At 41.3% G+C, this 16,320-nt stretch overlaps 1 protein-coding gene across 1 annotated transcript in view; it reads right to left on the reverse strand.

Moving 5' to 3' along the window:
• Positions 1–16,320, reverse strand: part of LOC121315970 (tyrosine-protein phosphatase non-receptor type 14-like) — a 109,359-nt gene that overhangs the window by 56,768 nt on the left and 36,271 nt on the right. Inside the window, exon 2 of the mRNA XM_041250613.1 lies at positions 10,030–10,359. Within this exon, the coding sequence (XP_041106547.1) occupies positions 10,030–10,203 (174 nt within the window). The 5' untranslated portion in view covers positions 10,204–10,359. The remainder of the gene's footprint in view (positions 1–10,029; positions 10,360–16,320) is intronic.

Here is a 16,320-nt window from a genome sequence, read left to right on the forward strand (position 1 = left end):
TAACAATGAAGACGGAATAAGAAATCATTCAAAGGTAGTAGCTATAGTAAAATATACAGTAGATGCTGGTTATTAGCAACCCTGATAAAGACAACTTTTGGTTATTAACAACATTTTCCCAGGAACCAATCCCTTCCCATAGACTTTAATGTTAATGGGATTCTGATATTAGCAACTGCACACCGCTTTATTACTAGCTGCCAGTACTACAGAGCGCACTTGCATGATTTATGCACATACTTCATGCAGCTTTTAAAACACACTGACTTAGCAACTCCATATTTCTGGTGAACTGAGGCAGAATCGTGGCTTTGAAACTGGCTACAAAGCTGCACGCAAAATTGAGATTGATTTACAGTGGGAGGTGGTACATTGTAAAAAGCAGTTCACGTTGGACAATTTCTTATTTTAAAACTGTGCTCTTTAGAATGAATTGTAAGTACAACACATTTTTTATGTTTGCTTTATTCATTGTAAGGAAAACTGTAGCACATAGTTGTGTAGTACTATTTAAGCGTACACCCTTTTGTTTGTTTTACACACGCGTGAAGTAAATAGTTCTGTGTTTTGGGTATTTTGTGTTTCTCATGTTAATCTTTTAACACTAACATTTAAAATACATGTATTTCAGTGCTATATTTGTACAACTACAGTATATATTGCTGTTCCATATAAATACACTTGAAAACAGGGGTGTGGCAGAGCAAAGCTCTGCTCTTTAGAAATTGGCAGGGATGGGGTTAACTTCCCCTACCTGCCTGGGTTTATTATGTTCAGGTGGCTGGGGTTGATTAGTTGATTAGGTTGATTAACGATCAATCAGCGCCCAGCCACCTGATATAAAAGGAGGCCTCTGCTTCTCATTTGGGGGAGAGGGAGCTGAGGAAGCAGGTTGGTGTTTGTTTTGTGGTTTTTGAATTTTCTAAATCCAGTGAAGGCATTGCCCAGCCTGGAAACTTTATTTTTGTGAGTTTTGTTTTTGCTTTATTTGTGTTTGAGTATCTGTTATTTTGCCCTTGTGCACTTTATTTTTGTTTATTTATAATAAAATAGTTATTTTTTTGAACTGCAGTCTGTCTCTGGGCCTCTATCCACTCGCCAGCCTGCCACATTTGGTGTCAGAGAGGGGCGAGGAGCTGCCGTCGCTCCCAGAGCCAGAGAGGGGCGAGGAGCCGCCGTCGCTCCCAGAGCCAGAGAGGGGCGAGGAGCCGCCGTCGCTCCCAGAGCCAGAGAGGGGCGAGGAGCCGCCGTCGCCCCCAGAGCCAGAGAGGGGTGAGGGGCCGCCGTCGCCCCCAGAGCCAGAGAGGGGTGAGGAGCCGCCGTCGCCCCCAGAGCCAGAGAGGGGTGAGGGGCCGCCGTCGCCCCCAGAGCCAGAGAGGGGTGAGGATCTGCCGTCGCTCCCAGAGCCAGAGAGGGGTGAGGATCTGCCGTCGCTCCCAGAGCCAGAGAGGGAGGAGGATCTGCCGTCGCTCCCAGAGCCAGAGAGGGAGGAGGATCTGCCGTCGCCCCCAGAGCCAGAGAGGGGTGAGGAGGATCTGCCGTCGCTCCCAGAGCCAGAGAGGGGTGAGGATCTGCCGTCGCTCCCAGAGCCAGAGAGGGGTGAGGATCTGCCGTCGCTCCCAGAGCCAGAGAGGGGTGAGGATCTGCCGTCGCTCCCAGAGCCAGAGAGGGAGGAGGATCTGCCGTCGCTCCCAGAGCCAGAGAGGGGTGAGGAGCCTGTCGCTCCCAGAGCCAGAGAGGGGTGAGGAGCTGCCGTCGCTCCCAGAGCCAGAGAGGGAGGAGGATCTGCCGTCGCTCCCAGAGCCAGAGAGGGAGGAGGATCTGCCGTCGCTCCCAGAGCCAGAGAGGGTGGGAGGATCTGCCGTCGCTCCCAGAGCCAGAGAGGGAGGAGGATCTGCCGTCGCTCCCAGAGCCAGAGAGGGAGGAGGATTCCGTCGCTCCCAGAGCCAGAGAGGGATAGGATGCCGTCGCTCCCAGAGCCAGAGAGGGAGGAGGATCTGCCGTCGCTCCCAGAGCCAGAGAGGGAGGAGGAGCTCTTTCGCTCCCAGAGCCAGAGAGGGAGGAGGATCTGCCGTCGCTCCCAGAGCCAGAGAGGGAGGAGGATCTGCCGTCGCTCCCAGAGCCAGAGAGGGCAGGAGGATCTGCCGTCGCTCCCAGAGCCAGAGAGGGAGGAGGATCTGCCGTCGCTCCCAGAGCCAGAGAGGGAGGAGGAGCCGCCGCCGCTCTCAGAGCCCGAGAGGGAGGAGCCACCGCCGCCGCTCTCAGAGCCCGAGAGGGAGGAGCCGCCACCAGAGGGAGCCGGGCCGCCGTCGCCGCCTCCGCCACCAGAGGGAGCCGGGCCGCCGTCGCCGCCTCCGCCACCAGAGGGAGCCGGGCCGCCGTCGCCGCCTCCGCCACCAGAGGGAGCCGGGCCGCCGTCGCCGCCTCCGCCACCAGAGGGAGCCGGGCCGCCGTCGCCGCCTCCGCCACCAGAGGGAGCCGGGCCGCCGTCGCCGCCTCCGCCACCAGAGGGAGCCGGGCCGCCGTCGCCGCCTCCGCCACCAGAGGGAGCCGGGCCGCCGTCGCCGCCTCCGCCACCAGAGGGAGCCGGGCCGCCGTCGCCGCCTCCGCCACCAGAGGGAGCCGGGCCGCCGTCGCCGCCTCCGCCACCAGAGGGAGCCGGGCCGCCGTCGCCGCCTCCGCCACCAGAGGGAGCCGGGCCGCCGTCGCCGTGCTACCTTGGAGATTCGGGGCCCCCTCAACCAAAGAAGGCTTGGGGGCTCCGACATCAACCCCGCCCACCACCACCCACCATAACAGCCCACCCAAGGGACATAATTGGACTCTTGGGGGGGGGGGGGGGGGGAGGGGGGGAAGGGGGGAGTTGGCCGATTGCGGCCGGTGTACGTTGTACATGGGGGGAGGTGTGTGGCAGAGCAAAGCTCTGCTCTTTAGAAATTGGCAGGGATGGGGTTAACTTCCCCTACCTGCCTGGGTTTATTATGTTCAGGTGGCTGGGGTTGATTAGTTGATTAGGTTGATTAACGATCAATCAGCGCCCAGCCACCTGATATAAAAGGAGGCCTCTGCTTCTCATTTGGGGAGAGGGAGCTGAGGAAGCAGGTTGGTGTTTGTTTTGTGGTTTTTGAATTTTCTAAATCCAGTGAAGGCATTGCCCAGCCTGGAAACTTTATTTTTGTGAGTTTTGTTTTTGCTTTATTTGTGTTTGAGTATCTGTTATTTTGCCCTTGTGCACTTTATTTTTGTTTATTTATAATAAAATAGTTATTTTTTTGAACTGCAGTCTGTCTCTGGGCCTCTATCCACTCGCCAGCCTGCCACAAGGGGCTTTTCACTTTTTGGCATCTTTCGGTTAATGACAACTTTTTGCTGGGAACCGAGAGGTTGTTAATAAGCAGCATCTACTGTACATATTATAATACACAGTGAAATGACTAGTCTATGAAATGTAGTATTTCTTATTGGTGAAGATGTAACCCAGGAAACTAGTGAGATAGTTTACTATTATAATGCTCATTTTTATGATCTGTGTGTAAGTAGGAGGGTGGGTGGAATACAACTAAATATCTTTTTTGCAATAGATTACACTGCTTTCTAAAGGGGATTATTACATTTCTGAACTTCTCATGCAGGAACAACTGACAGTTCTCTCTTTCACTCAGTTCTCTCTCTCAATTCTCTTATTTCTCTCTTCCAGGTTGTGAACAGTATATACACAACTAATGTTTTATTTTGTTTAAATGATACCTGCATTATATACTGTACATATATCATTCACTTTTTTATATATAGCAAAGTATAATTTGCAATCAATTACTCTGGTGCCATACGTCATCTAAGATTATATCTAATTTACATAATTGCATGACTAAAAAGTTAGCAATAAAAAAAAAAATTACCCATTGGGGGTAATTTAAGTACAGACACAGTGCAAATAACTGTGGATGCAAAATTCAAATTGCATGGTGGCCAGGCAATTATTTTGCACTGCGCCCTATGTAAGCTTAAGAGCAATGCAAATTACACAAACAATGGTACGTAATTATGATTATGAGGGTCTTAATGAGCGCATCTGTCTATTTAGCATCCACACTACTCCGAGTTAGGAGTAGAGAGCAGTAGAAGCTGTATGACATTTGTGGAGCACGAAAATACAATGCCAAAAAAAGATGTCAGATGAAGGGTAGCAAAGTCCATGGTGCACAAAAAAAAGAAGAAGGAGCTGAGAGTCCTTCATGAGACATCCAGCATGAGATGGAGCTGTTTGTAAAAGCCTCAGCCAACATCAGTTATGCGAGAATCCTCAGGAAATGATATGTATTGTTCTGCCCTTTCAGCATGACATCCAGAAATTTGCCAAGCACTCTGGAAAAGCTGGATTGGGCTATCCCTCCAGACATTCCAACATCTGAAAGGAACTAGAGGCTAAGTAGAGCAGAGAACACAACACTTTCACATGTGAAGTGAAAAAAAAAAACATGAAAATATCTCTACCTCCTTCAATGGTTTATAAGTTATTAGCAGGACGAGGTGCAGCAGGTGGTTGACAAACTACCTTATGTGGGTGCTCAAAATCAAAGATTCATGTAATCTTTGTTGCAGTGAAAAAGCTCGAGTTGAAACATCCAGGGATGAAACTCCCATCACGTCAACGTAGTGGTGTAGCCAAGATTTTGTTTCAGGGGGTGGGAGCAAGGTGTAGATTTTTGCAGATGGGTAATAATTACGGCTGTCAATTAATCAGTTTACTGGGAGATTACTTTTTTTTAACGCACGTTAATCGCACTCCTGTCTTGCCCCTCTTAGTACTACACCAAACTTCCCACAGATCAGCAGCCATGTCACAGTGCGTAAGGTCTTGCAGTTAAAGCTACAGTAGCATTAGCTGCACAGTACAAAACAGAGTTCCAAATCATTTTTGCTGTATTAATTCTACACTAGTGGTTCCTTCAACAATTTCACGGACCACCATGTACTATTATCATAGTGACACATAACCCTATACAAGGAAAGTGTATTCATTCTGCTTTCCACTATAGTGCAACAATTGATAACAATGCCATACAGTAAACTGATTAACTTACCAAAGGAGATGGCTGGTGCTGTTTCAGTGATGTCATAGCATGAATTTTCGGTTGGAGTGATGACAGTTTTAGCCTTAAATCGGGTCGCACATCCAGCCTACTGCGGTACTTTGATTTCAACCCAACAAGTGCAGCACGGTCTTCACTAACTTGTCAGACAGTTCCGGGTACTCAGATTAAACGTAGAACCAGTCAGATTTAGTTGCGGGAAAACTAACTTTAAAAGAGCTGTCACATGAAAGCTCTGTTAGGCTGTCTTCCTCCTTTGATGTCAAGTTTGTGTTCACTGTCAATGTTTAGAATGGGTTTCTAATCCACCCGTTTCTGGAGTCGGAGTCAGTCACTGTGTTTCATTTCTAGCAAGTGACGCCGAAGATTAGCTGGCTTCAAAGTTTCGATCTACAGCACCTCGTAACATACAACACACAGTGATCGCGGCTCCTCTTCGCTACTGGTGCAAGAAATCATTGCAAGTTTTAATTTAAATAATAAACTGCAGTCACTATGTAAAATAAACCCCAATTGATTTAAAAAAAAAAAAAAAAAAAACAACTCACAACTTACAGAATTGCAGATATAAGTTTTTATAATGAATTGGCAAATCAGAATCTTAATACCACTAATTAGTTAGTTCTAAAAGTCATTACGTGACACCAGCGTGGTTACCATAACAATGACTTCAGAAAGGTTTGTGCCTCATGCAGCAGCGCAGTAGCACTACCCTGTTCCAGCTTTCTGGTGTTTTGCTACTGTTGAAAGCAAGTTGTGACTTTTAAATAATGTCACTAGTGCTTCTGTAGATTTATATTTCTTTAATATATACATGTTTAACTATTTCTGAATTAAATAAAAAGAACACTAGGCTAAATCACGTCACAAGCTGAAACACATTTAGCCACACTTATACAATGTGTGCGAAGTGTAAAACAGTGACAGCTGCTGCGTTATGCCAAAGATGATTTGAATTGTAAAATTGGGGTCTTGCCGGTGCAAGGGTGCTATTTTTATTTTGTTTTCCTGCGGACCCCCTCCGATGGCTTCGCAGACCCCTAGGGGTTGACGGACCACAGGTTGGGAACCACTGTTCTACACTAATAACATTAATAAAATCATCTGAACAGTGCAGACACTGTCACCTAGCCAAAACAGAAAATATATTCCAACATTACAATAGCATCAGTAATAAAACACACTTAAACAAGATGGATGCAGTAATTGTATATGTGATTAAAACCAAGATTAGCTGAGATTATTTTTTTTCTATTTTGCTCCAGAAATGTTTCCATCCTGTTGCAATATGAAGTATGAATTGTTAGTGGAATTTGATACTCGTGCCATAATGTTTGTGGTTTTTTTTTTTTTTCATATGCGAAAAACTCATAATAAAAGGCTTGTAAATATTTATGGCTTTACAGTAACTAATTTAATGGTACCTTCTTTTCTAATTAGTCACCAATTATGTTTTGTATTTTCACCTGTCCCCTGAGGCCCTCATTTCTATACTAATCTTCGACTTGGACGTCTCATTGCACATCAGTTTGAACAGTACATGCACACGCATTGTCCAATCAAAAGAGTCGAAGGCTGAATCTGGTGTAAAAATAACAGGACTGCTCAATCACAACTAGATTTGTGTTTGACTGATTTTGGATTTTTTTATCCCCCCCCACCCCCAAAACAGCTCACATGTCAGAGCTTACATTGGTTGGGATGGGGGGGGGGAGGCTTACAGTGTTGCAGGGGGCTGACTTTCCCACATCGTTTTAAAAAAACCCTAAACGCAGCCCTCAAACTAAGCCACTGTTAAATTCTGTGTAGCAGGGTCTCTTAAAAATAAATATATAAGTAAAATCTAAAGCAATAAGCAGAAATCCAAAACATGACCACTTTTTAAAAATAAGCTTATGTAAGCTAAGACACTGTTAGGAAAGCATGAAACACAGGGAGTGTAATGCTTGGCAACACTATTGAACTGTTGTGTGACATTTGCTATGTTTTTAAAAGTAATTTGTTGCTCCACTCATGTATTATTAATGAGAGTAGCATAATAAACATTTATTCCTGCAAATAAAGTACACAAAATATATTTTAAGTTTGATTAAAATCTGTATTGTACTTCCATAGTGTCATAAGATTAACAAACCTCAACAATTAGGTCTGTCCAACCAACTCATCAATATGTCACTTTATATAGCATCAGCACACTATAACATACAACTCCTGCCTCGACTGAAATACAAAATTAGAGCGATCAGTACATGAAATATATATCTGCATATGTATATCAGTACACCATATCTACATGTAAAAAATGTAAATGTGACAAACAGAGAGATGCCCTCATATACCCCCAGTTTCAACAAAATTTGGATAAGCGTTTCTCATACAGTATGTAAATTGGTTACAGAGACTCTTAACTTTCACTAATTTAAGACCATGGCAGCTCACCTAACATTAGGTATTCCAGTATTAATAGGTATAACAGTCCAGTATTAATATCCAGTGCTAAATAGGGTCTGTAAAACCAGCCAAAATGTACAGAATCTTCTGAAGCACTAGTTCCCCTTTTTTCCATTTTCTTTTTGGCAGGCAAGCTGTAAACACTGGCTGTGTCTTGTGTTGTTCTTGTGATGTTTACTGTACTTATTTTATCAGTTTCATGTGCTCCCATCATTGCCAAGTTGTGTCTTTACTAGACCTGGCATTGACTGCTGTAAAAGTGCCGGAGAACAGTAGTGATAGAGAATCCCAAAGAATCCCAATTGCATCTGATATGGATATTATGAACAGTTATGGTGAAAACAAACTAAACCCTTTTGCCTGACCACTGGACATGGGCAAGTAATACATTTTAGTGCAAACAACAAAGTAGTTAGCTTACAGAAATTACTACCAGCTTTTTGTTAATAATAATAATAATAATAATAATAATAATAATAATAATAATAACATCATATTTATATGGTAACTATTGAATGATATAATACCTCAATATTTTAATGCAAAAACACACAATAGACATCATCATTGCCTAAATCAGTCAATCTAGATCAAGTCTAAAGATAAACAGTATAGTCTAGCAGACTCACTTACATTAGCTGTTTGATATATTGCTCACACTTATCTTAGCCTATCCCTATAACATCATTCATATATTGTAGTGATTTTATTAATACAAATAAATAAATAAAATTTGAAAACAATTGAGTGCGAACAGTCAATCAGCTTCCAGATCTAGCAGGCTTCTATTTTGCACAGATGCCCGCTAGAACGTTGAAGTGCTTAACTGTGAATTCAATTTTAAATCAATCCGCGCATGCATATTGTCTTTTTCCCTTAACATTCTAATATACAACTAATCTGATAACATAAAAAAGCTGCTTACACATACCTTCTGACACTGGAAATCATGTGTGTAACAGGACACCGTAAAGAAGGCTCAATTAGACAGCAAATCAACAGGGAAGACAGAATTGGTCCACAATTCTGTCATCGGCTAGATCCAAACAACACCCTTCCTCAAATCCAGCCAGTCAAACTCCCAACCCTGTTTCAGTTCTTACCGCACCAGCCAATCCACTCCCTGCCTACTTGAATGATGCCCCGCCTCCAACAACAAGTTTCGAGTCTGACTCAATACTACATGGATTATTCAACAATTGTACAAGTCCAGATTAATTATAATAAAAAAGAGTAAGACCCCAATAAATAAATATGTTACCAATAATAATAATTTTAATAATAATAACGTTTTCTCTACGTTTATGTCGTTTTTCTGTTCTGATTATGTTAGGGACTATTTTCCTCAGCAGAATGTTACCTGGCGAAATATCAGAAGGTTTTAATATATTGGTTTTAAAGTTTTGTTTTGTTTTTGTTTTTTTAAGAGAAAATAAAGAAATAAATCATTTTCTAATAGCGACAGAGCCCTCTTGATGCGGGCTCTACCGTGTGGTAGATGACCTTGACTTTCGTTAGCGCCCTGGTCTACGGCTCGGGACGCATAACTCCGGTCACGGTCATCTACCACATGGTACAGCCCGCATCGACGGGCTCTATCGCTTAAATATATTCCTTGGAAAGAGCATGTGACTATTTTTGTTTGGGCCGTTTCCCAAGTTCAAACCATTTGGAAGTAACACAACTGAAGGCTGACCTAGCATCTGAATATCTCATTCTGCACCCAAAACCGAGCAGAGTGCAGAGCTGTCTGGGGCTGGGGGCACATTTATTTACCACATTGTGGACACGTAGTACATTTCACAACAGGGTGTCAGTAACCAGACCTGCTTCGAAAGCCATCATGACAGTCATAGTCAAAATGCCTACCATTTCAGTCACAAAATCTCATCCTGTCTGCATGGCTAATGTCAGTCTGTTTAATTCCATAGTGCCTGGAAGTACATATCCAATTCTTCTTTTAATAGCAGTAATAGTAGATGTAAATCACTGTTTTCCAGAGTACAGAGATATGCACTTAAAATACTGCACAGGCCCGACTTGTGATTTCTAAAGCAATACACCCTTATATTAGGGAAGGCATTTTCAGCTTTTGGACTTGCCTTGAATAAATAAAGTTCAGGAAATTTAAAGCTGAATGACATGTGCAAATTACTTAAAACAGAACTGATCAAAACAGATAATTAATATCAAATTGTGACACAATGAAAGCAGCAAACTAAATTACACAAAAAAATAATCCTCACTGTATAAATATGTACCTTTTACAACCCAAAATCTAAGAAGGGGAGCTTTTGCAAACAAAATGACTTTGATTGGTTTTCTTTAGTAAGATCAAGCAGAATCCCTTATTATATGCTGTTGACCCCCAATAGGGTTGGGAAACACTGTTATAAATAATATCAAAAAGGTATCTTGGCAATAATAACTAATTTCTAGTAACAGAGAGTAATCTGGAAACATGAAGTACAGAAACACTCCTTACCTCCCGCAGCTCGAGTCTCTGAGCGACCGCCTCCAGACACTCCTGGCCGGTGCTCTCCACTGACAGTGTGCACTCTATGACATTGCTGTCCAGTAGGCGGATGCGGGTCACAAAGCAGTTCTTGCTCAAGACGTTATAGCGCCTGGTGCGGCGGAGTTTGATCCGGAAGGGCATGGCTGAAGGGCCTTGGAAGCAGAACCACCCTCGCCACACGCGCCTCTTTGCTTTAGAAAGTCTTCTCCTGGTCTTGAAGGTAAGTCCCCCAGCCAAAGAAGTCTACAGGTGAAAATGACTGTCCCATGCCCAAAGACATTAATAGATACAGGCTTCCTACCAAGAAAAAAAATATATATATAATTAAGCTCTTTTGAAAAAATACGGCCAAGAATGACATGGTTAATTCCCAGTCCCATAATGTTATTTATTACACTTGATTTATCAGTCTCTTTGGATTCCTGACCCTGTACCACCAGTTGTTTCTTTGGCTGCTGTGAACCAAAGTCCTGTTAAACATCCCTGAAAAAGAGGTCAGATCACAAATTTATGCCACAATAACTTGTATTTGGATGCCAATTTGAAACAAAATGCTTAAGATATTCATGCACCACAAACAGTGATGCTTACCTTATGCCAAACAGTTATTAAAACAGAGAAGTTAAAACAGCAAAATCATATGATCTCAAGCTGAGGCATGCTAGATTTAAAACTACAAGGGGCCTGTTAGGATTGGACAGGCAGGATTTCATGTGTTTTGTGCTGTGTTAGCATCTCCTTTATTTATAAACATGATAAAATAGCCTTCTATAGTATCTGTATTACAGCAGCTTTTGTTTAGATACAGTATATTTCTGGGCTAAGTATGATGTTTTGTTCCCTAAATGTATTGCTTGTAAAATGCCCAAGGTAGATGTACAAACTATTTAAATCATCATGGTGAAAGTTTATAAATACTATCCCAATAACAGTCGGCACACACTTCCCTACCAATAGAAATTAACTCTGGTTCAATTACATAGCTAACATTTCATACCATCCATGCTTTCTTTTTACACAGTACTTATTTTTCATCCAAAAATTATATAAAAGGTTGTTCAGACTCTCTGCTTGATTTTCCAGAACATTTACGAAGTTTAAAAATTACTTGCTTTCACAATCAGATCTAAATCTCTGTTGTTTCTTTCTGCATCACATGCGATGTAATCACCAACCACAAATGCAGGACACCTCCCCAGAATGTGGTCCACTTGAGCTAGAATGACCCCCTAATAGATAGACTGGTGACACAAAAACAAATTTTAATCATGGGTTGTTGCTCGGTTTAAAAACCATCAATGATAAAGTAAATATACTAATTGTTCTCATATTCTACAGCTTCAAAAACACATTCTTACATATCAAAAGGATAGAGTTGTTTACATATTTGGGAGCTGTTGGTTCTTGTAGCAAAATACCTTGGATATTGTCCCAGATTCCTTTCAGGGCTAAACAAACAAAGCACACCTGACAAAAATATGCAGCTGAGTGCATAGTGTGAAAAGAGAAAACATAAAAATAATCCAACTGGCAAACTTACACATCCAGATAGTATCAAATATGTATTCTTCAGTTTTTGTTTCTCTACTCAGTGTTTTAATTTTTTTTTTATCATATATCTGTGGAATAGAGGATATAAATATCATGACAGACAGTCTGGCCTTGATGGGACAATCTCTAAACTAGAAAAAGAGTGATTAGTGACTGTCAGGAATGTAGCATTACATTTTTCCCACCTCAAAATAAAATTATAAATCCACCCGACATTACACCAGTCTTACTTGAGCTCTTGACTTGCAAGCTATATACTGTATAGGGAGGATAGGAGAGCTCAATGACAGAACAAATTTTCCACCACAAGCGAGGGAAGGCCCAGTAATTAACTCCTGGCCGACTCCCAAATTAGTTAAACAGGCCTTTCTCATGAGTGGAGGAAATTCTTACTGATCAGACATAATGCATTCTGTTTTTGAAGCAAGACACTTATTTTATCGTGCAGAGTGTAGAAATGCCAGAAAAATAAATTTCAAATGTGATTCTAGAGTTCTCATTGAAAGCTCCCAAGGATGGTGCCAGTGTGGTCTTAAAACAGGGCTTACTACATTGCAGAAAAAGATAGTCAACTATCAGACAGAGCTTATTCAGGGAAGATACCAAGACATCATTATCAAAAAGCTCCCATAAAATTTTCAACACATTCTGCAAGACTTTCATATCTGGAACCTCTGCTATCTGCCCCCCAGAAATTGACAAAGTTGGAAATGTCACCCAACTGTATGTTGTAATGGCACCCTCACTATAAAATATTCAGGACCTGTGGAAACTGTTTGAAAGTGTCTTGTGAGAAGCACAGATAGAACACTGGTTTTCTGAAAAAAAATGTAAAGAAATACTAGTTGTCGTTATACATGTAAAATCCAACATCCTGGACCAAGATGAAATATCACTTTTACATTAATCAACTTCATCCTCAAACACGACAATTTCACCTTTAACAACAAATATTACCCGTAAATTATGATGAAAGCTAGGGGGACCAAAAAGTCGAATATGTTACTTACAGTGTTCAAAAATCAAACAGAAGGAGCTAAACAGCAATACACAAGATCTAAACACTGTCCCAATATCTTCACCCTGAGTTCAGTGTTATCCTTCATTTGCAAATCTACTGTACATAATCCAGTGCAATAAATGTCCAGATGAGGTCTATGTAGGCAAAACCAAACACCACCTTCAAAACCTGATAAATTTACACACACACACACACACACACACACACACACACACACACACACACACACACACACACACACACACATTATAAACAGAATTAAAACTTATATATTTATTTGTCCAATACAAGTATGAACTTCAAAATAATTTCTTACAATTCTGAAATCTGTGTGAACAGTAGGGTGGTATTTAACTACACAAACATTTGCCAAAATATGTTTGCCACACTATCTCGTCTCCAGTTTGTTTGCAGCCAACAACAACTAAAGAAACATAGTTGGGAACATCTGCAAACGTTTGCCTAGTTGAACTCTGCCAAGGTTCAATACTGCCAGACACCAGAGTGGATTGTGATTTTCTTCAACAGTATTGAGAAAATGCTTTTTAATATGACATCAGCAGACATCTTAAATGTTATTTTCTCTTCAGATTTGTGCCTATTTAGCTCCACTGTCTAGCCATTATACATTTAAGATTCATGTCAACTGATTTGCTTGAGACCACAAAACAAAACTCCACTACAAGAAATATCCCTTTCTTTGCAAATTAATGTGCAAATTGTGCTCAGATTAAGACACTGATTTTGACCTGCAATCTTTGTTTTATTTATATATAATTTAAATCAAGGGAAGTAATGTTAAAACTGTACAATGCATTAGTAAGACCTCATCTTGAATATTGTGTTCAGTTCTGGTCACCTTGCTACAAAAAGGATATTGCTGCTCTAGAAAGAGTGCAAAGAAGAGCGACCAGAATTATTCCAGGTTTAAAAGGCATGTCATAAGCAGACAGGCTAAAAGAATTTAATCTATTCAGTCCTGAACAAAGAAGACTATGCGGCGACCTAATTCAAGCATTCAACATTCTAAAAAGTACTGACAATGTCGACTCAAGGGATTTTTTTGACCTGAAAAAAGAAACAAGTACCAGGGGTCACAAATGGAGATTAGACAAAGGGGCATTCAGGACAGAAAATAGGTGGGGCATTTTTTACACAGAGAATCGTGAGGGTCTGGAACCAACTCCCCAGTAATGTTGTTGAAGCTGACACCCTGGGATCCTTCAAGAAGCTGCTTGATGAGATTTGAGATTCTGGGATCAATAAGCCTCTAATAACCAAACAAGCAAGATGGGCCGAATGGCCTCCTCTCGTTTGTAAACTTTCTTATGTTCTTATATATATGTGTGTGTCAAAGGGTGGCTGCAGTGATGACATCAGAACAGAAACACAGACTCCAAACAGAGAGGAATGGCAGGGCAAACTGAGACGCTATGGTGTCCAGCATTTTATTAAATAATAAACAAAAAATTTTAACAAACACAAAAGGGAAAGAGTAAACAAACTGTATGCCGGTTGCGAAACCAGCATACGTAGCAATTGTTTGTTTCTTTTTTACACAGACTTACTTCTCTCTTCTTACACTCCACCTTGAGCACAGACAGCTGCAGGCTTTTATATTCTGGCTGAGGGGTAAACTAGCCATAGTCTGCATGAGATTAAATAAGGATGCATGACTGTCAGCTAGTTAAATAATCAGTAGCTGATCAGTCACGCATCCTCACAAGGTTTTTAAAAATAAAAACAATAACCTAGCGGACGGCGTCTCGGTCGTCCGGCCAAACAATACATAACAGTAATAAATAATAATATCGGCTGGCCTTCGCTGCTGCATTAACACATAAATCATAACACGAAGGGGTGGGACACTCTGCCACAATATATAATGTAATGAAGTAGCTCCCTCTTTGGGGCTTATTATGTCGCTAATTCATTAAAAGACTTCGTAATTTCAACAAAATGCAAACGACCAGGACATGGAAATCAAAACACTGTAGCATGTGTTTATTTTTATACAAAACAAAATAAACAAAAAAAAAAAAAAAAAAAAAAAAACTAACCCCTTTTGGGTCCTAACTAAGACAAAAATAAGTCTATCTAAACAGGTACAGGCTGCTCCGGTTTTCCCTGCACAAAACCGCGATGTCTCATACTTTCTCTCCATCTGTTTTTCTCTATTTCCGATGCTCTTACTCCTTATCTCTCGTCCCCACACACACAGCCTTGTACTTGGCTTGATTCATGCCAAAGCTGTCCTATTCCAGCCTTGCTGAAGCACCCCCAGATCATCACCGATCCTCCACCACAATTCACAGTGGGTGCGAGACACTGTGGCTTGTAGGCCTCTCCAGGTCTCCGTCTAACCATTAGACGACCAGGTGTTGGGCAAAGCTGAAAACTGGACTCATCTGGGGGTGCTTCAGCAAGGCTGGAATCGGGCAGATTTGTCTTTGTGAAGGACGCATGAATCAAGCCAAGTACAAGGTTGTCCTGGAAGAAAACTTGCTTCCTTCTGCTCTGACAATGTTCCCCAACTCTGAGGATTGGTTTTTCCAGCAGGACAATGCTCCATGCCACACAGCCAGGTCAATCAAGGTGTGGATGGAGGACCACCAGATCAAGACCCTGTCATGGCCAGCCCAATCTCCAATCCTGAACCCCACTGAAAACCTCTGGAATGTGATCAAAAGGAAGATGGATGGTCACAAGCCATCAAACAAAGCCAAGCTGCTTGAATGTTTGCGCCAGGAGTGGCATAAAGACACCCAACATCAATGTGAAAGACTGGTCGAGAGCATGCCAAGACGCATGAAAGCTGTGATTGAAAATCAGGGTTATTCCACCAAATATTGATTTCTGAACTCTTCCTAAGTTAAAACATTAGTATTGTGTTGTTTAAAAATGAATATGAACTTATTTTCTTTACATTATTCGAGGTCTGACAACACTGCATCTTTTTTGTTATTTTGACCAGTTGTCATTTTCTGCAAATAAATGCTCTAAATGACAATATTTTTATTTGGAATTTGGGAGAAATGTTGTCAGTAGTTTATAGAATAAAACAAAAATGTTCATTTTACCCAAACACATACCTATAAATAGTAAAACCAGAGAAACTGATAATTTTGCCTTAAAGGTTTCTAACTGTTAATTTTCTTTAGATAGTAAGTGATCACTACCTATAAGGTGAGCATCTTGGCACCATGTAGAGTAGTTTTTGGTTAAAGTATGAAATGTATTTGCCACATTAAAATGCATACATAACACATACAATTAGTGAGCATTTGCAAGCTATCCATTCAACTACAAATAGCTCTCTTTAACTGTACTGCTACATGAGCAAAAGCTTTAATGGATTTTCTCCACAAATCATTTACACCCAAGATAATTGGAACAATATCATACAGGTATTTGGTCTAGAAGTCAATCATAAAAATACCAGGAGTAGCTGACAGGTTTTTTTTTTTTTTTTTTTTTTTTTTTTTTTTTACTATATTTACTACACCTGATTTTACAGTTATGGCTTAATTTGTGCTATTAGTGAAACAAATATATTTTTACATTTTATTTATGTATATATTTCAAAGTAACCCGCAGGAAAAAGCAGTATTTCACCCAGTCATTTGTTGACACATTTGTTTTGACAAAACAAAAGCCATTAAAAACAACTGCTCTTCAACATAAAA

Source organism: Polyodon spathula, chromosome 5 (genome assembly GCF_017654505.1).
Source record: "Polyodon spathula isolate WHYD16114869_AA chromosome 5, ASM1765450v1, whole genome shotgun sequence".
Classification (NCBI taxonomy): domain Eukaryota; kingdom Metazoa; phylum Chordata; class Actinopteri; order Acipenseriformes; family Polyodontidae; genus Polyodon; species Polyodon spathula.